At 40.6% G+C, this 20,954-nt stretch overlaps 1 protein-coding gene across 2 annotated transcripts in view; it reads left to right on the top strand.

Annotated features, from left to right (window-relative positions):
• The window catches only part of SHROOM2 (shroom family member 2), a 290,687-nt gene that overhangs the window by 183,990 nt on the left and 85,743 nt on the right, over positions 1-20,954 (top strand). The window contains exon 3 of one of the 2 annotated variants that reach the window (XM_030201620.1): positions 10,233-10,364. The exons of the other annotated variant lie outside the window; for it this stretch is intronic. Coding sequence (XP_030057480.1) covers positions 10,233-10,364 — 132 coding nt within the window. The remainder of the gene's footprint in view (positions 1-10,232; positions 10,365-20,954) is intronic. 2 annotated transcript variants of the gene reach the window in all.

Raw genomic sequence — 20,954 nt, 5'->3', positions numbered from 1 at the left:
GCAGGGCTTTGAAATGATGCGGCCGCTGGGACGGAGGTAAATTAAAAAAGACTTAAACCACGCAGGGTAGCAAGAAGGAAAAGGGGGATGTTGGGGGGAGAAGAGGGCGGGCAGGTGGCCATAAAGGGGATAGGGGCAAAGGAGAATCGCTGGACAGGGGCAGGGTGGGAGAAGAGAGAAAGGAGATGGGGGGGGGCGCAAACTGATAGTCTGCAGGGGGGCGCCAGAGACCCTAGGACCGGCCCTGGGGGGGGGGGGGGGTGGAACTACAGCTGGCATTCATGTTGGGCTGACAGTAGTTCAGGTTGCCACACGGCAACCATTTAGTAAATGAGCCCCATAGTGCACTCCAGGGCAGTATATGAAGATTTAATGAAACTTGAAACATTTAGGCACATGGATGGCTTCTGAAATACAAAATTAAGAGACATGGGGGGGGGGGTGTCATTAGCATGTAACCGTAGCTAACTCTGAATAATAAAAAGAGTTGTCCAGTAGGAAGGGAGGTAAGTAGAGGAGTTTCAAGCTAAGTCTAGGGCTTTTGGACGCATCACTGAGAAATAGAAGAGCATGCATCTCAAGTCCTAGTAAACAGGTCCAGGCATTATATTCAAGTCTTTTAGGGATAGTCTCTGTAAGAAGTTTGAGGGACCAAGAAACTTAAATAGTATAGATTAGGCTCATTAATCATTTGCATCAGAACTATGTCCCTGCTGTGTCTTCTGTAGAAGTCACATTGAAGCAATCAATAATATTCTTAGTTGAGAGCTGATGAGAAAGGTGGGAGCAAGGTAGGGTCAGGATGATGATAACAGAGCATGTCTCCCTCTCTCTTTTAAAGAAAAGGTTTCTGTGATAACTGACATTTGACAATGATTTGAAAAAGAACAATTAAGAATATTGACCTAGTCTAATAAAAGTCTAAATTATATCAGCAACCTTTGAGGAATCTGCTAGGAAAGACCTAATGCAAAATTTTACCCTGCAATATTTCATGTGCTTCAGAAGTGTATGATTAAACTATAATCTGGCTTGTAGATGCAGAAGATGCATGAACCTGGAAATTAAGGTTATGATGTGTTTCACTGGATGTTAAGGTTCCATTGCCTGCCTTCTGCTGCAGCTCTCAACATTTAGGGCTCCTTTTACCAAGTGGTGGTAAAAGGGGCCCTGCGGTGGCATCGGCATGCGGGTTTGCTGCGTGCTGAGGCTGCCTTTTACTGCCACTGGTAAAAGGTGCTTTCCAGTAAAGGGAAGGAAATGCCCATTTGCTAAGCAGTGGCACTGTGGCACATAGCCATTTCCTGGGCGAGCCCTTACCGCCTCCTATTTAAGAGGTAGTAAGGGCTCCGACAGTAGTCTGGTGGTAACCAGGCAATGCGTAGCACTGCCCATTTACCACTGGGCACAGCCCTGTCACTAGAAATACAAAATTATTGTCTAGCACCAGAAATGGCACCTGGTGAGAGCCGGAACTACTGCCGGGCTCTCCCAGAAGCCTAGCGGTAGAGCTGAATCGCTGCGCAGCAAGCCAGCAGTAGGCCCACTGTGCTTTGATAATGTTGCATTTAATATATTTGTTTCTTTCCTTGTATTTTATCTTTCCTTTTTCCATCGCCAAGCATGATAAGTCAGGCACACAAATTAATGATCATGTCTGATGGTATGAGACAAACCTGCTCTCCCATATCTTAGAACACATCTTGGTTGTGATGTATGTGGCCCTTCCTACACACATTGGTCTCTTTCCACCCCCCCCCCCCCCTTTCATGCGAACAGGCACAATTTCAAGTTCAATTTTTTTTTCTCTCTATATATATACTGTATATTCTGGCATTATGTTTTGCCTTTTTCTTCTCAAGGAGATACATTTGTTGTTTTATTTAACTTCATTGTATTTAATTTTATTTAAAAAATGTTACTGAAGTCAAAATTTCAACCTTCCCCAAAATGCAACAACAAAATCCAGAACCTCAACACACATTTCAAATATCTCCTTGTCTGGATCCTGACCATGCTGGAAGACTTGCAAGTATTGCACCTGAATGCCTCCTAGGATGAGCTGAGGTGTTCTGAATTTACTTTGTGACCATTTAAAGTGAAAAAGCATCATCTGCAGGAGAAATATCAGAAGAGAATTAGTTCTGCATAGCAGTTAGTAACCCTTGCATATAGAAGTTGAGTATCTTCCATGGAGCAGCCTTCAACCTGCTGATATTCAAATTTATGCTTCCCAAGAGGATCACAAATTTTCTGTGAACAGAAAAGCTAACTATGCAATCCTTCAGGTCTGTAGTACGGCTGTCATCAGAGTGCCTGCCAAAGCCATAAAGGAATGTAACGGTTTCTGTCCCTTCATTGTACCCAGGGGAGTGTAAGTGTGTCAGCACAATCTACAAATTGAAAAGATACTACATTTGATCTTGTCTGGACTACTGTCAAGAAGCAGCACTTGGATTTCTCTATGGAACTGGTTTATTTCCCACCTGCGTAGAACCCCTGGACACAGCGTGAGAGCGATTCAGTTCCACAGCCTTCCAGGCAATAGATTTCCTTCTACTCTGGTGTGGCACAATTGTTGATGAATCCTTCTTATCTGAGTCCATTCCATTCTGGAACAACCACACTCATTCCTACAAAGAATGTTCAGATCAACCACCAAGGTGGAGAAATAAGATCTGCTACGAACAAGGAGGGTCAGGGAAGAAGTAGTAGCGTGATCAACAGGACTCTTCCAAAAAGACTAGGGAGACGGAGTAGGGAATATATACTTTATTCCTTAATACAAACTGACTCAACATGGCACTGTGTTTTGGCAACAGTGCCTGCCTCAGGAGTCTGTATTGTTGTTATGGAACCCAGATATAGTAGTAGGTGTTTCAAAAAAATGTAAAACATAGGTTAAGTCTTTAAAAAGACTTTAAAAACGTGTTCTGCACTGCTGCTCCTATTGTCAGCATTTCCAAACAGTTCAACATTAGAGCCCCATTAAAACATTAAAAACATTAAAACTATGGTGCACGTAACCAACAGTCCTTTTTAAAGCCCCAGCTGAGAACGCTCTGGCACATGCAACCAACAGTCTTTTTAAAGAATGAACCTATGGTTTACATTTATTTGAAACACCTACTACTATATCTGGGTACCATAACAACAATACAAACTCCTGAGACAGGCACTATTGCCAAAACACAGTGCTGTGTCAAGTCAATTTGTATTACGGAATAAAGTATATACTCCCTACTCCATCTCCCTGGTCTTTTTGGAAGAGTCCTGTTGATCACGCTACTACTTCTTCACTGCAAAGAATGTTCAACATAATTGTCAAAGGTTACTGTAAAGACTTTCCTAATATTGCTTATCAGGAGCCTTCGGAGGTACCTTCTCAAAGTTAACCCTGTGCAGAGAAAGGAAGATCTTCTCAAGATCTTTACTATCTACTGTAATCTGATTCAAAGCAGGATCCAGCACATTCATTATCGCTGTCATCTCCAGACTGTATTGTTTATCACACTGTTAGAACTCTGATACTCAACCTCCATAAAGGATTCTACAAACATTTTATCTGACCTGTCTTCTCTGCCGGTCAAGAATAAATCCCCAAGCTTCTTGCAGAAAATGGCCAAGGAGGTACTTTTTCTCCCTGTAACAGGATGTAGAGCCAAGAGCAGACTTTTTTGTCCTCTTAAAATATATTTAGACACCAAAAGCAACTGTTGCTGTTCCTATCCATGGCCTGCTGCAAAATGGCAGAATTCATTCGTTCAACCAGTTTCCAAAAATTCGAACATGAAGTACTAAGTTCAGCCAGCTCAAAGATTCAACGAGGTCCTCTTTCCTGTACTTCTGCAGTAGTTGAGGCAACAATGCCAAGAAATTTATTTATGTGTTTTAAAGCTTTATATGCTGCATATCCTGCAGTTCTGAGCTGCTTAAAAATAAACATGACAAAACAGTAAGAACACAAGCCATGAAAATATATCCAAAACTATGCCAGCATTTTCAACGCAAACATTTAAATTACCTTCCCTCATGTGGAAATGCTTGAGAAAATATGCCTTAACTTTTTTACAAAAGGACAAAAAAAAATCAGACATAGACTCCAGGAAGAGAATTCTAGATTCCTGATGCAGTGACCAAGAAGGCTCTGACCCAGGTAGTCTGCTTAACCACTTGCCTTATATATGGCATCATGAAGATATTGAGATTACAAGTATGAATACAATGAGTGGAAGTATACTGCTGCATAAGTATATAAGTATTGCCAAACTGGGACAGACCAAAGGTCCATCAAGCCCAGCATCCTGTTTCCAACCGTGGCCAATCCAGGTCACAAATACCTGGCAAGATCCCAAAAAAGTACAAAACATTTTATGCTGCTTATCCCAGAAATATTTTCCCCAAGTCCAATTTAATAATGGTCTATGGACTTTTCCTTTAGGAAGCCGTCCAAACTTTTTTTAAGCTCTGCTAAGCTAACCGCATTGGCAACAAATTCCAGAATTGAATTGCATGTTGAGAAAAGAAACATTTTCTCAGATTCGTTTTAAATTTACTACTTTGTAGGTTCATCGCATGCCCCCTAGCCCTAGTATTTTTGGAAAGCATAAACAGACGTGGCAACCCATTCCACTCCTCATTATTTTATATACCTGCAAAATCAGTGCTAAATAATCTGAAGACATGCCATGTAACAGCTTAATTATTTAATTGTAAATTCTGCAAGCACAGCCAATGCAGCACCATAGGGTGTGGCATAATGTGCTCAAATCTATTTTTATTTAACATTATCTTTGCGGCTACATGTGCCTACTAAGACAATATTACAAAAAAATTGAAAAATGGACAAATCATGGATTGGAATAAAGTGTGAAAATCAGAATGTTCCAAAAGGATTGTAATCAACGCAGAACATACATTTTATAAAACACTGATCTCACAATTTCATTACTGTGAAAGTGCATCATCAATTGGGAATCTAATTTTACAGGAACAAAGTTGAGCTATGTATTTTTAGAGTCCCTGGAAATGATTAGTGCCTTAGTCTTATGGACCCTAATCGCCAATCCATGCCTTGCTGACCAATCAGTTACTGTTTAAACTACCTGAGAGAGATCCATGTGGTTTTTCATGGGGTGATGTTGTCAGCCCATATACCAGCGCACCAATTCTATGTGGTCCAATGCATGCATATTGTTTTCTGGAAGTCCAGGTTTTTTCATTGAGCCTGTCTTTCAGGTCTCAAAAACAGTTAACTGTCATACTGGCAGAGGCAGATGAATTCAAGTCAGAGTCTTCTGATAATATAAAGGATGATTGTTCACTTTGCAGCATCTCTCAGCTGTTCTGGCCAATCTACTCCTTTGATTTGTCTGGGTGAGCTGCTCTCAAAATTGTGGAAGGTACAGAGTTTGAGCATCCCTAAGCTTGGGAGTCACCCACTTATGTGTCTGACTCAATCCTTCTAGTCAATGGAGGAAAGCAGTGTTGCTCATCCATACATTTCCTCTGCTATAGGCTGATCATCTTCTTACTGTTACTAATCTAGTCATAACTCCTCCATCTTTACCTCATCCTTCTCCCGTGCTAACCCGCCATCTCTCTGAATCTACTTTGGAGCGCATTTCCTACTCCCTTTCTGCTCTAAGTCTACCCTTGGATAATTCAACTCGGGAATATACCGAAACCTTAGATTCAGCTCTTAAAGATCTCCTTGATTGCTGTGCTCCACTCCTCCCTTCCCCCCACCCGCTCCCATTCCCCTTGGCTCTCTGCCGCACTTCAACTTTTGCGGACTCAGCTCCATCACACAAAATGTCTGTAGCATAGATATCGATCTCCTACCCTTCTTACAGTTTATTGTACTAGACTTCACGAATATCGTATAGCTATTAAGCTGGGCAAGCGTAGTTACTTAATAGCTCTTGCAGTCGATCGCCCCCCAGGCACTATTTTGAATCTTTAATTGCTTCTCGCATTCTGATAATCTGCTTTCCTCATATGATCCTTCTGTGCTGTCCTTTGTGGCTCTTGCCGAGGTGAGGTGTGGTACTCTGTGCGCCTCCCTTCCTTCCCCCCCTTTCTCCGCCATCCTAGTGAGGTTTATCACTCCCAACTCTTTCATTTGCTTCCCGTACTACTACATCTTGGTCCTCATTTAACATGCACACAGCACCTGAGGTACTCAAGGTTATTCAGTCTCTTATCCCCTACTTTGTCTTCATTGGATCCTTGGCCACCCCACCTGGTTAAACATATATGGCTCAGTCCCTTCTTCTGAACCTTCTATCTCTCCTTTGTTGCTGCCTTTCCACAGGATACATTCTCTCCTCCTGGAAGCATTCACTGGTCACCTCTTTTCTGAAGAAGCCCCACTCAGAGCCTTCTCTACCTTCCAATTTTTGACCTGTTTTCAACCTCCATTTTTTCAGCAAAATTTTAGGCAAACTGGTTCTTCATCAGCTAGAGAATTTCCTTGATCAATCCAAGATTCTACATCTATACCAGGCTGGTTTTCTTGCAGACCATAACAGGGAAACCCTCCTGGTTTCACTTTATGACACTATCCATGTGACTCTTGACAATGTTTTGCAGTGATTATTGTTTCCCTAGCTCTGTCATCTGCCTTTGAATAAACTGCTGATCCCATATTCACCCTCGCGGATCCTCCAATCCTCTTCAGACAACCTTTTCTCTGTACCCGTCACCTGCTGCCCTTCATCTCATGCTCTCTCGGGATACGACATTTAGTTATTTGGGACCTAAGATGTGGAGTGCTCTCCTCTCGTCTTTGAGTCCCCTATGTCTTCTCAGGCCTTTAAGGTCTTATTGAAGACCTTTTTGTTCTCCTCTACTTTCCCCTCCTCCAGTTAGCAACCCCTCCTCCTCTTTCTTTTCTCTTTTCCCCCTACTAGTCTGCCTATTCTGACCCTCTCCCGCCCCTATCCTCCCAGTGTTGTGTTTTATTATTAAATTATTGTAAACCTCTTAGTTTGCCTGTATAGGATTAATTTGCAGCATATCAAATACCTGGAAATAAATAAATAAGCCTCTCCCACCACTTAGTTGCCTAATACCTTAAGGTTTGGAACTAACTGAGGAGATGAGGAGACTCTTGCATGTGGGAGGGATTACTTTTGTTCAGAACTCTGAATTGTATGGTCTACAGTAGTTCTGAGCTGTGGGAGAGCAGTTCCATCCCTGTGGCATCAGATGACAAACACCAGTTTGTGTGCCTGATTATTTCAGTTGTCTGCAGAAAACACCTATTACAGATGAGCAACACTGCTGTTTTTTGCTGGATATCAGAGCATAGTAGAGATCATGTTATTGAGTTCAAGTGTCCAAGCCTGAGCCTGCCAATAATTTGTATGGCGTATTTTGTCTAAAGTATTTCCTTGTAAACAAACATATAGCAGGCCAAGATACATTAGTATGTATCTGGGAAACATGGGTAACACATAAGCATTATGCCATTGTTCACTAGTCCAGATTCAGGTCATCATAGGCCTAGTGGCTGGTAACTGCAGGTCTGCTGTACAGTGAAAACTCAGTCGTAAAACCATCACGTTTTCCGGTAGCTCTTCTTCCCTTCAGTCCCAACTCAGTTTGGTTTATTCCTCTCATTACTTGGCTGTTCAGGAAGATGAAAGTGGTGGTGATGGATATTGTAGCACAGAAAATGCCGTCTGAAAATGATGTTCATGGGGCCAGGAGATTTCTTACGAAGATCTTGAGAAATTCCATGAGGTACAGTACTGATTTGTAGCATGTCATTTTGCTCCTTCCTTTGGTGTACTGTATTGTCATATCCATTTCATCCAATGTAGTCTCCCTCACATTCTTTCTTTTGTTAAATGTTTGTGCTGTGGTAGTTTTTTAGTTTACTGTGGGATGTGTTTGTACTTTTTGTGTGAGGGTTGTTGGGAATATATCATGATAGAAATAGTCATCCAATATGTTTCTATAATAGTATCAACTGTGTTGCCTCTATTGAAGTTAAGCAGATAATTCAGACTTAATTTCGTATTACAAAAGTGTGTTTGTGTATATACATGATTACACATGCAGTCCTATTTAGCAATAATTCTCTGCTCAACAATACACGTGAATGTGTATGGCTTCTTTTCATCAAATCAGTTTGAATCAGGTCTTAATCATGTTTTGTTGACAAGATTATTTAAAATGTTTGGTACATGAAGTAGTTTAAGGGACTCTGATTTTTGTCTTAGAAACAGATGGGAGAGAAACTGCTAATGGAATATGACTTCACTTCAGTTTTAATGCTGCTACTTTTCAACTAATATCTGAACATACAACTTGTTTTGTGATTTAAAGGGACATTGGTTTAAATATTTTGGTACTTGCCCATTAATGTCATAATTTTGTAACAGTTGTTTTATTGTATGTCTCTATTACTTATGTAGTCACTAGGAAAAAATGTCCGTTTCTGAGCGCAATGAAACGGGCGCTAGCAAGGGGCCCCCTCCCTCCGTCCCTCCGAGCTACTTGCCTTGTTCGCTGTGGCGTTTCCGTTTCGGCCCTCGTCGAGTGTCATAGCTCCGGCCTCGATGTCATGACGTTTTGACGCGAGGGCGGTGCAGACACTCCAGTGCACACCAGATATCTCGGGCGCCTCAACTTCCGTGGAGGCTTCAGAACGCTCGACGTCATGACGTTTTGACGCGACGGCGGTGCAGACACTCCAGTGCACACCGGATATCTCGGGCGCCTCAACTTCCGTGGAGGCTTCAGAACGTTGGGGTTGCCTTTTATATAGAGAGATTATTCAAAGAGATTGATGAGCTCAGTAGAGGGTATTCTGCTTTCTAGACTGCAGAGCCAGGGTTGCTCATTGTGCCATTATGAGGTGTTAAACTTTACCAATGTTGAAGACATCCATGATACTTTTCAAAAACTAGGTGGTGGCATGGCTAAATTCTGGAAAATATGCTCTTTGGGGCTTTGATTTCTTTTTTTTGTCTTTCTGTTCTTCTCAAATGTGCTCACCACTGGTATAAGTTTTATTTATTTATTAACCTTTCATGGTTTGGATAACAGCACAGAGGATAGGCCTGGTAATAAGGACATCAAACTAGGTGGAACCTCTTCCATTTTTTAACTCTTTATTTTAACCTAGCAACAGAAAAACACTGTGGTTCTTCAGTACACTCAAAACCAGAAACCAGTAACATTCTCCCTCCCCTAATACTTTACACCATCGGCAAGAACTCCACCATTTTCCACGTGACTTTGGAGCACGTTGCTTAACTTACTCCTCCTGTTACTTTAGAATGTCCCACTGTATTTAAGAGGTAATAGTATTGTTTGTTTTCCAGAAAATACCATATGCTACCTTTAGTGCTAAAATTGGTTGGGTTTTTTTGTATTTATTTATTAGTATTTACTTTTAGCCGAAATTCACCCAAGGCAGTATAGACATTCGCTCCAATGGTCACTGCCTCTGTTTTTCTGAACTGTGATTTTACAATACTATGGGATATATATATATTTTTTTTTTGGGGGGGGAGGGAGGTGGTGATGGAGAATTCAAGATGCCGAGTTTAAATCAAAATGTGGAATTTAAAATGAGCGTGGTCCTAAACATTTACTGCAAGTATTGCTGCTCTAAGTAATGTTTTTGATGCTGATTTGTACAAACGTTACCAGAAACAAGTGGAGGAGAACAGAAGGAAATGTTTGTGTTAAAATCCAGGGGATATAAAATGAGAGGTAGCTATTTGCCTATAAGAAACAGGGGTTCATGTACAAGAGTAGGGAACTGTATGTTTAAATGCACACAGACCACTTTCTCTCAGTCTTTCCCACTTGTGGCCTGGGAGAAGATCAAAGACAAAGGATAGGGAAGGGGAGGGGTTGTCTGTGATTACCAATACAGAAACTTACCTTTACAGCTTTCGAGGTTAGGTCTGTGATTTAAGGTCTACATTTGAGAATGCCTGGGGGGGGGGGGTTCCCCTTTTTTCCTTTGTTTTGCATGTGGTCAAAAGACATATCCTATCATTGTTAGTCTTTCATCATTTTCTGTTATGTTAGTCTTTCTAATTTTGTGATCCACAGAGAGCAGTGCAAGCTGTCAGTTTGAAGAAAGACAAACTTTTCTTAACCAGTTTCAGCACGGTTTGGGTTACCTGTTTAGTCTTGTGCTAATATTGTTCAATATCATTTTCTCTAAGTAATAAACTTATTGTGTATTTATGTTTTTGTCCTAGAAAAAATGACCTAGCATGCAGGCCTCACTCCTGGCATTCAACCAAATTCACAGAGAGTCCATTCGAAACTTCTTCATCCCAGCCGTCTTCGGCCAGTGTCAAAACTTCGTGGCACTCCTGCTACCATTCCGGGTGGGTTTTACTTAAATTGTTTCTCTCTTTGAACAAGAAGTCTATCGTCAGCTATGCCACATTGAACTTACCAGTTAATGTTAGGTTCAAATTGTCTATGTTCCATTACTCTTGTAATGTTTTTAGGGGCCTTTTTACTAAGCTGCATAAGCGTCTACGCACGCCAAAATGGAGTTACCGCGTGGCTCTTATGGTAATTTCATTTTTGGTGTGCGTCCGATATGTGCAACCGAAAAATAATTTTTATTTTCTGTCGCGCGCCAAGTGACATTTGGCGCGCGTAGGTCATTACTGCCTGGTTACTGCTTGAGACTTTACCGCTAGGTCAATGGCTGGTGGTAAGATCTCAGACCCAAAATGGATGTGCTGCAATTTTGATTTTGCCACATGTCCATTTTCGGCAAAAATTTGAAAAAGGCCTTTTTTACAGGTGCTCTGAAAAATGATTCAATGCCCAAAACCCATGCCTACACTACCGCAGGTCATTTTTCAACGCACCTTAGTAAAAGCACCCCCTAGTTTTATTTCACATGATATTTAGTATCTGTGACTTGCTCCAGGCCAAACGAAGACTTAGGTCATCACTATATCCAGGTAAATATAGTATTTCCCCATCTGGATTAGTAATGTCCATGTGCAGGTGTCATAGAGGCTGCATACTCTCCAAAATGTACACCACACTCTTGATGTTAATCCTACATGTGTTATTGTTTGTACCAAATAATAATAGACCCTCCACACTCTCAGGGATCCCAGGGTACAGGTTCTCTGGCTCAAGTTACCTAGGATAAACCAAAAAGCCTCCGGATTAAATATGAAAATATTGATACAGTTGGTGGACTTTTCAGTTTTATATACTACACTATGTAAAAATGTGTACTAAACGTAGTACCCATATTTGCTTGGCTTTTAGCATGGATTTTTTTCGTTCTTGATGCATTTACATATCATTTTCTCACACAGTGAAAGAACAAGTTAACACCTGATTCTATAATCTAATTTCACTCGGGTACAATTGTACAAATCAGGTCATGCACAGTTCCCTTGTGTGAAAAGTGTTCAATTTCGGAGAATTCTCTATTTCATGCTTTATGGGCCTGCCCCAAAATTAAGCAATTTTGGACCACCATTGTGCAATATATTTCTGGTTTGATAGGTAAAACCCTGCTGTTTTGCCTGGTTAAACTTCTGCTGGATAAGCCAGGCACCAACAGCGACAGCAATAGAGGAGATACCCTTCTTACTTGTAAATTATGTCTGCTGCCCCGCAAATGTATTGTACAATCATGGACAGTTGCTGACTGGAGAAATCAGGTTCATCAGCTGCTTACTTGGGAGGCCTGGGAGGCATGTGGTTCTTTTAAATACAAATAACACTTTCCGAGGATATAGGACAGTTACATTCAGCATATTTATTTATTTATTTATTACACTTGTATCCCACATTTTCCCACCTATTTGCAGGCTCAATGTGGCTTACATAGTACCTTAAAGGCGTGAATGACACCACGAGCTAGAAGTCTTCTCTTAAACTCAGTATAATAACACATAGACACATGGGTATCCTTTCTCCAAATATTTATTTGACATTTTGTCTTCCTAAGCTTGAACGTTTTCATGTACATCACTGGCAGCCATAAGAAAACAAGCTGCAGTGATTTTGCTGATTTGGGTTTGGGTGGGGAGGCTGGCGGGAGGCTTTAAATAAAAAGGGTAAGACATATCTGGCTTGTACTAATTTCTTGATCTTAGGGGACACTGGCCCCTCTTTTTATCTTTTTGCTGTTCCTTTGCTTCATTTTTATCTTGATCTATATTGTATTCATGTTTGCCTGTTGTCTTACCAATAAAATTGCTTTAAAGTAAAAGTTAACACTGGTTTTAATTCACACCTTATAGAGCCGAAAGCCAGGTTCCGGGTTTTCCCGAAAATGCCAGCACATTTTTGGCAGAAACCGAAACTCTGCCCCACTCCGTGATCACTTTCCACCCCCCCCCCCCCCCACTTCGGGCCATCTGACGGCAGAAGACGTATTTCCCCCCTCCCCCTGCCACAGCACACCTGTAAAAAAATGCCTTTTTAAAATTTTTGCCGAAAATGGACGTGCAGCAAAATAAAAATTGCCGCGTGTCCATTTGGATCTGAAACCTTACTACCAGCCATTGACCTAGAGGTAAAGTCTCATTCGGTAACCATAAGGTAATGACCTACTTGCATAAAATGCCACTTGGCGCGTGTCTGAAAAAAAAAATTACCAGGCAGTAACTCCATTTTGGTGCACATTGGTTGTGCATAGACACTTACACGGCTTAGTAAAAGGGCCCCTTAGTTTGCACATTTGATGCTTTCCGAGTTAAAGTATGTTTTTTTTGTTCTTTATTCTTTTACTAGTAAAAAAGGCCCGTTTCTGGTTTTAATTAAACTGGCACTAGCAAGGTTTTCCACTGAGTGTGTATGTTCGAGAGAGAGAGTGAATGTGCAAATGTGTGTGTGTGTGACAGAATGAGGCTGGGTGCGACTGTCTGTGTGAGTGGGTGTATGTGAGAATGAGTGTTTGCAAGTGTTTATGTGAGACAGTGAGTGTCCTCTCCTCTCCCCCCTCTCATGTCTCTGTCTTATGTAGTTGTGTATCCATATGCCTGTGTGTCTTTCAAGTGTACATGAGCATCCATCAGAATGAGAGAGAATTAATATGTTCCATGTACTTTGCTGTGCTGATGCTAGTTAGACATTATTCTGGCTAAAAATAATTTCACAGCTTTTATGGTTTCATTTCTTTTAATAAATTGACAGCATGTTGATCCCTATTCATATTGTCGCTGTAACTAAGAAAATATTTACTCAAGGAGGGTTGACTTTGTTTCGTTTTTCTCATAGTATTTGAAAATAGGTCAAAGTAAACATTTTAAAAAGAACAATGATATGCATCTTGAATCAGCTAACTATTTTTCTAGTAAGTCACCATTTCTGAAATTCTTTAAGCTGCTTCATTCCGGTCTTCAAGTAATCCCGGGAGTGGCAATGTGAGCAAAAGACTCAAAGATGACCTCACACAAAGATTTGATTAATCCTCTTTAACTTGATGCCAGCAATACCACTTTATACTGTGTGCACCAATCACACAGCAGTATGTGTAAGACTTCCAAAAAGCACTGCAACCAGGTCTGCAGGGGGTAGGAGAAAGAGTTTAAATACAAACAATGATGATAATAACATTTTAATTGAAGCTGGTGTATATCATTGTTGAAGGGTATTTATGAAATTCAGCATAATATACAGTGGTAGAATATATGGTTTGGAAAGCCTGGTATTTTCTAAGGAATTTATGCCCTGTGTTTCAGTGAATCAGACTTCTTGATATTATATTGATAGTTGTCTTGTTTATAACCAATGTAAATGGCTGTTACTGTGTAATAACCCAGGACGAGGGCCCAATCCTGAGCTCACCACATTACAGGGGGCGGCACTGCGCATGCCCCGACTTGGCTGTAGGGGGCAGGGGCAAAGGGGTCATACCCTAATGGAGGGTGTTTTTCAAACTTGTGCCTGGTGCAAATTTTATGTGTCCTGATAAGGACGCCTTACCTTTAGGGGTTGACTTTACTTTGGGCAGTAAAAACTGAGGCCCAAGGTATTTCCTTTGTTCCACAGAGGTGGGCTGTCTTCCAAGTAAAAACATATGTTTGCCTGCCACAAGTTTTCTGACCAGCTATGTGGATGTCCTCCATGGGCTGTGGAACCCATGAGCAGAAACTAGAATGCTTAATTTCCAGGCCATGAGGTCTAGGGACTTCAGGTTTGGATGAAGACAGCCCTCCTGGGAATTGGAGGAGCTTACAAAGAGGTAGTTGGTAATACTTGCACACAGGGCTTATGTCTATTAAAATGTCTTATTGTGCATTGTGTTGGCATTATAATGTAGCATACTATGCCATACTTTGTATTGTTATTTGAATATTTTTACTACTGTGATTGTCTGTGTTTGACTTATTCTTGCTGTACACGGACTTGAGTGAATTCCTTCAAAAAGGCGGTAAATAAATCCAAATAAATAAATAATGACACGTGCTGAGCAAAGCCTTAAAATCATTTGCAGTTGATAGGATGGTTATTTTGACGCTGGCTAGAACTCATTGGGAGCCAGCTAGAGAGAATGTGTGTTTTTCTGGTTAGCACTCTTATTATCAAAAAAAAATCCGCACTCAAGTGGAGAACTCAAACGCCCCACGGGAAAACACAGATATAGGTAAAAAGTGGGATGTTTGACCACGGAAATACAAATCCTGGAGACATTATCATAAAAACTTCTTTATTGAAGAAAAGACTCGACACAACTGTTGTGTTTTGGCCTATAGGCCTGCATCAGGAGTCTATAAAAACATAAATCAAATAAATCTTTCAAACAAATACATATACAGAATAATCAAATAATCAAATAAAACATTCAAATAAGTAATAAATATACAATAAGAGGTCAACAATAAAATACAACAATAAAAATAATGATAATAAATAATGATGAACGTACAGTCTCTAAGTGACGTATGCACAGATTATGCATATGTGGGATGTTATAATATCACCAAAAAATTACACAAAATGGTCGTGTAAGTAAATAAATAATTGTAAGAGGGACTAATTATAGGAAGGACTAAACATTCAAAACATGTAAAAATAGATCATACTATCTTAAAATACATGCATATATGAAGGACAATAGATAAAATATCCATGAGGCATTATATGGAAACCTATATATAATAAAGCATATCATAAAAGCAGCATCATACAAATACGCGCACAGCTTATGTTGAAACAAGGAAGACATACAGAAGTAAAACATGCTGTCTTCAAAATGCAAATATATAAGACTGTATATGGTGTGCACAGGTATACACTAGTTGACACCACATTCCTTTTTCATGCATATTATTTTATTTGTTTTTTCTTCTTTTGTTTATATATGATGTTGGTCTTACGTTTTCTCCTGTATACATGATGTTGGTTGTATGATTTTTACTTGGTTTTTTTATTCAAAGTCTTTTATATTTGCATTTTGAAGACAGCATGAAGCAAAGATGAAGGTGGACATAGTATTGTGGAGAGTTTGGGAATGTTGATCCCATTGAGTCCATCATGTTTTCAAATGAGTTAGAGTGATGACATAGCTGTAGTCATGTGCCCCAGCATTTTTAAGGACATATCCATGACCTTTAGCACTGTCTGTATAGTACGAACATAGGCAATGAGCACTTGGATTCTGTTCTATGGAATAAATACTTTGGACTGAACAGTGTCTAAGACTACTATGAATGAATTGATATTGGTTGATTGAAATTTAGACTTCTCAAAGTTGATGAGGAGTCCCAGAGATTGAGAAAGTGGAAATATTTTCTTTAGTGGAATTAAGACCTCAGATTCTGACAGCCACTACGAGCTAGTCATCCATACCAAGTGGCCTGCTTGTGAAAGTGTACTACAGCCATTACAAGGCACTTTGAGAACCTTCTAGGGGGCCAGTGAAAGACCAGTTAGAAGGACCTTGTACTAGAAATCGTTGGTTTGAAGGGTAAATCTGAGGTACTTTTCATAAGATGGGTAGATTGGAATTTGTGTATATGTATCTCTAAGGTCCAGAGTGCACATCTAATTTCTTCATGAGAAGAGGAAGAATAGAAAGGATAGTGGTCGTTCTCAACTTCTAATCTTTAAGTAGGAAACAGTTGGAATAACTGTCTCATATTTATGAATGGAATCATCCTATCAGTTTCAAATCCAGTTTAAAAATGTATTATTATTTTTGATTTGTTTTAGAAATCATAGGGACCAATTTAATTTACACCAATCTGGGCTCTGATGGCAAGGTGCAGGCAGGATGTGTGGCACGCAGAGAAATCTCCCTGACTGACAAATCAATTCTAAATTTCTTTCCTCTCATTTTTCTTGATACTCATTTGCTGTAAACTTCTTATATGATCTTCTAATATGTGGTATATTTTTTTTTTTTATATTTTTATTGAAGTTTTTACATATATAACACAAATGTTACTAATCATATCTTAATCATACTTCTAGTACATTCCCTCCCTCCCCCCCCATTGTCCCTTATTACAGTTGCTGACCAGTATAGGTTTATGATATGTCTTTATTTCATGTCCAGATCATGGGGCCGTCATTAGTCTGGGGGCGTCCAAGTCCACCCCATCCTTCAGCCTCCAGATCGAATATTGGTCCCATTGTTTGTAGAATTGTGTAATCCTTCCTGCCTTTATTGCTGTCAACTTAGACATTTGATACACATAGTCCATTTTATGCACCACTCGTACCACCGGTGGTAAAAAAGATTGTTTCCATGCTGATGCTAATACAATTTTTCCTGCTACCAACCACATCGACGCCAAGCGATGTGTTATTGATTTTATGCCTGCCGGTTGGAATTGCAATAGGCATATCTCCATCTTCATTGGATACCGGCTCCCCAAAAATTTCTCCAATGTCTTAATTAGTTCTAGCCAGTATGTCTGTGCTTTGGGGCATGTCCACCATATATGTGCCATATCTCCAGTCTCTTTACATCCTCTCCAACACTGGCTACTTTCTTTGTTATACATTCTCGCTATCTTATTAGGCGTCAAATACCACTGGTATAGCATTTTGTATCCGTTCTCAACCAAAGAGCTAGAAATAGATATTTTAAGCAGATAGTTCAATGCTTTTTCCCATTCTTTACTATCATACTTCTGCTGCATATCCTTTTCCCATCTCTGAATGTATCGTTCTATTGGGTTTGTGTGGGAACTCATCGCTCTATATAAACGGGAAATACATCCCCTCTGACTTCCCCCTCCTATAGCCTGTTCTAGGGCTGTTTCGTCAAGGGTTAGTTCTTTCTTAGCTTTTCGTTGTATGTAATCCTTAACCCTCTGGTAGTGATATAAGTGGGATATAGGGAGTTCAAATTCCTCTTGGAGTTCTGCAAATGGGATCATATTCCCCTCTTCCCATATCTGATGTATTGTTACCAGCCCTTTTTGTTTCCAGAGTCGAAATACATTGTCTGTCATCTCTATCGGACTTCCCATAGCTGTCTGTATTTTCATTCGTTTAAAGTGTTTCCTGCCTGGGAGGTGTTTCTGTCGTAACCTATTCCAAGTCTGGAGGGGAAATCTTATTGCGGGTGGTGCCCGCCGAATGCTTGTTAATAATTGATCTTGTGGAGCCCATAGTATGGCTTCTGGTTGCTCTATCTTCAACCAGTGTTTTTCGATTTGTAGCCAAGGAGGTGAGAGATGGGATCCCCACCCCGCCAATACTCTCAATTGGGCTGCTTGATAATACTGTTTAAAGTGTGGTACCCCCATGCCCCCTCTATCCTTTGGTTGATACATAATGTCTGCCCTCACCCTGGGTGGCTTATGCTGCCAGATATATGCGAAAACTTTACGCTGTAGTTGACGAAAAAAATGGTTCGGAATAGGTAGGGGCAATGCTATGAATAAATATAAAATCTTTGGTAAGAGCATCATTTTTACTGCCGATATCCTTCCCAGCCATGATAATTCTAACCCTTCCCATCTTTCCAGTTCCTTCAATAGTTCCTTGATTTTTTGTGGGAAGTTAGCTTCATATAAATCTTCTAATTTGGGTGTAAGATTAATTCCTAGGTATCGCAGGCTTCGACTGACCCACCGAAAGGGATATCTTCGACTCAACGCTAATGTCATCTCATTGGCGAGACCTACCCCCATAATCTCTGACTTGTCCATGTTCACCCGGAATCCCGCCATCCTCCCATATGTTTGCAAACACTGCATTACCTCTGGTAGTGATTCCTGTGGGGATGTCAGTGTAAGCAGGATGTCATCTGCAAATAGCATAATCTTATGTGTCTCCTCTCCTATGGTTAAACCCTGTATGTCCACATGTTGTCTAATATGTTGGGCTAGCGGTTCCATTGTAAGTGCGAATAGTAATGGAGATAACGCACATCCCTGTCGAGTCCCCCTCTCAAGCTGGATCAAATCGGATCTGGATCCATTAACTCGCAAAAAGGCTATTGGGTTCAAATATATTAATGTCAGCCATGAGATGAATCTTCCTGTAATACCTATTTTTTCTAATACTGAAAACAGGAATTTCCATTGCACCCGATCGAACGCTTTTTCAGCGTCGAGGGACAATACCAACATCGGCTGTTCTGTATCTCTTGCCTCATATATCAGATGTATGGCTCTTCGGATATTATCGAAGGTCTGTCTACCATTTATGAAACCCGTTTGGTCTCCATGTATTAGTTTCGGCATGACCTGTTGCAGTCGATGGGCTAGGATTTTTGTGAAAATCTTGTAGTCCGTCCCCAGTAGGGAAATCGGACGGTATGACTCACATCTCTGGGGATTTTTACCTGGTTTCAGAATAAGTGTTATGCCTGCTAGTCGCCATGAATATGGCAGTTCCATATGGGGTTCCATTTCATTAAATATTCGGACTAACAGCGGTGCCAGAATGTTACTATATTTTTTATAGAATTTATTTGTGTAGCCATCGGGTCCCGGGGCTTTCCCACTTGGTAGGTCTCCGATAGCCCATTGTACCTCTTCTAAGGTGATTGCATCAGATAACACCTTTACCTCCCCAGTTGTCAATTTTGGGAGTGTTACCTGTGCCAAGTATTCCCGGGTGGCTTGTGGGGTCGCTAGTTCTTCCGCCTGGTATAACCGTTGATAGTATTTGTAAAAAGTGTCTTTTATGTCTTCCAATTTAGTGCCCATTGCGCCCCCTTCCATTTGAATCGTATGTATGTATGAATTTAGGCTACGTTTTTTAAGTTTGTGTGCTAACAGTCTCGAGGGCCTATTACCAAATTCAAAGTAAGTTTGTCTGGCTTGTTGTAGTTGTTCTGCCACTTCTACTAGTTGTAGCTCTCTAAGCGCTAATCGAATACTATGTATCCTATCTTGTGACTGTTGTGATAAGGGATATTGCTGGGCTTGTATGGTTAGCCTTAACAGTTCCTCATGTAGTGTTTGTGTCTGGGCCTTTGCTTTCTTTTTCATATGTATTTGTATTGTTATTATTTTCCCCCTGATCACTGCTTTCAATCCTTCCCAAAGTATCTGTGAGGTTACTTCTCCATTGTCATTATGATCTAAGTACTCCTTTATCTCCCCTTCCAATTGCAAAAGCATCTTAGGGTCCGCCAATAATCCATCCGGGAATCTCCAAGCTGGGATCTCCAGAGATCTGACTGTCCATTCTATTTCCAATAGAACGGGTGCATGATCTGACCATGTTCTTGGAAGTATCTGTATCTCTATTACTTTAGAGAATATATCTGGTGGCCCCAACCACATATCTATACGAGACTGGGAATCATGGACCGCCGAATAGTATGTATAACCTCTGGATTTCGGATGCATCTGTCTCCAGATGTCCATTACCTGCCACTTATCTAAAAATTTATGCAGTTGTGCTCTTTCAGATTGGGCATATCGTACCCCTCCTGTTGTGTTATCTAATATTGGGTGTAGTGTCAGATTGAAGTCCCCTCCTATTAGTAAAATGCCTTTAACATGTTTACTCAGGGTCTTAGATATTTCTTTATAAAAGGCTCCCTGTTGAGTGTTAGGTGCGTAAATGTTTAAAAGGGACAGTGTTTCATTTCCCAACTGAACTATTAGCAATAGGTATCGTCCCTCTCTATCTCTTATTATCTCTTGTACCTGCCATGGGAGCCTATTGGTCATTATTATAAGGACTCCCTTTTTCTTATTCTCTTTGTGGTTGGATGCAAAATATATGGAATTACTCCTCCCCCCTTGGCACAGGTGTTCTTTAGTTGGCTGCAGATGTGTTTCCTGTATGAAAGACACATCTGCTTTTAGGCGTTGCATTTCTCTAAACATCAACTGTCTCTTCGTGGGAGAATTTAATCCCTTAACATTAAGGGTCATGCAGGTCATATTATGCATTGTTTTTTGTTACACATTCATCTTCTAAGTTTATATGTGGGCTGCTCCCCCATTTCCCTATTTTTCTTCCACCCATTCCGGACATCCGTATTTTCTGCTTTTCCCTTCTATTACCCACCCCTTCCTCCCTCCCCCCCTTCTCCCTCCCTGGTATTATACACATCTGTTATTATTACACAGGTGTGTTTTCGGGGAAGGGACCTCACCCCCATTATTTATTCTTGCATGTCTTTGATATTTTTCCACCTTCAAGTGTTAACCTATTAATCCCCTCCTAGGGCCTTCCTTATCACATTCTTTTCATAGAATAACAGTATATAACTTTTCATAACTTATAACATGTCAAATCTACTAAACAGTTCCTAAACAGTGTGTCTCACTCTTCCATGGATCCTCTCGTTTCAGGTTCTGGTCTGCTTTTAATTCCAACGCTGTCTTTCTGAGGTTTTGTTCAAGACCCATGTGCCTCTAAATCGTGTCGAAGTCTGGGGTCTGATTGCTGTCGAGAGAGTCGACCCTTGCCTCTAGTCACTCTCTGCCATCGTGGTTTTGGTAGATTAGTCTTAGTAGCTTGCTGCGTTGTGCCCTCAAAAGCTTTTGGTAGTTGTTCTTTTGCGT

This window comes from Microcaecilia unicolor, chromosome 4 (assembly GCF_901765095.1).
Source record: "Microcaecilia unicolor chromosome 4, aMicUni1.1, whole genome shotgun sequence".
Classification (NCBI taxonomy): Eukaryota; Metazoa; Chordata; class Amphibia; order Gymnophiona; family Siphonopidae; genus Microcaecilia; species Microcaecilia unicolor.
The sequence above is the reverse complement of the archived record's forward strand: the minus strand, read 5'-3'. Positions and strand labels throughout refer to the sequence as shown.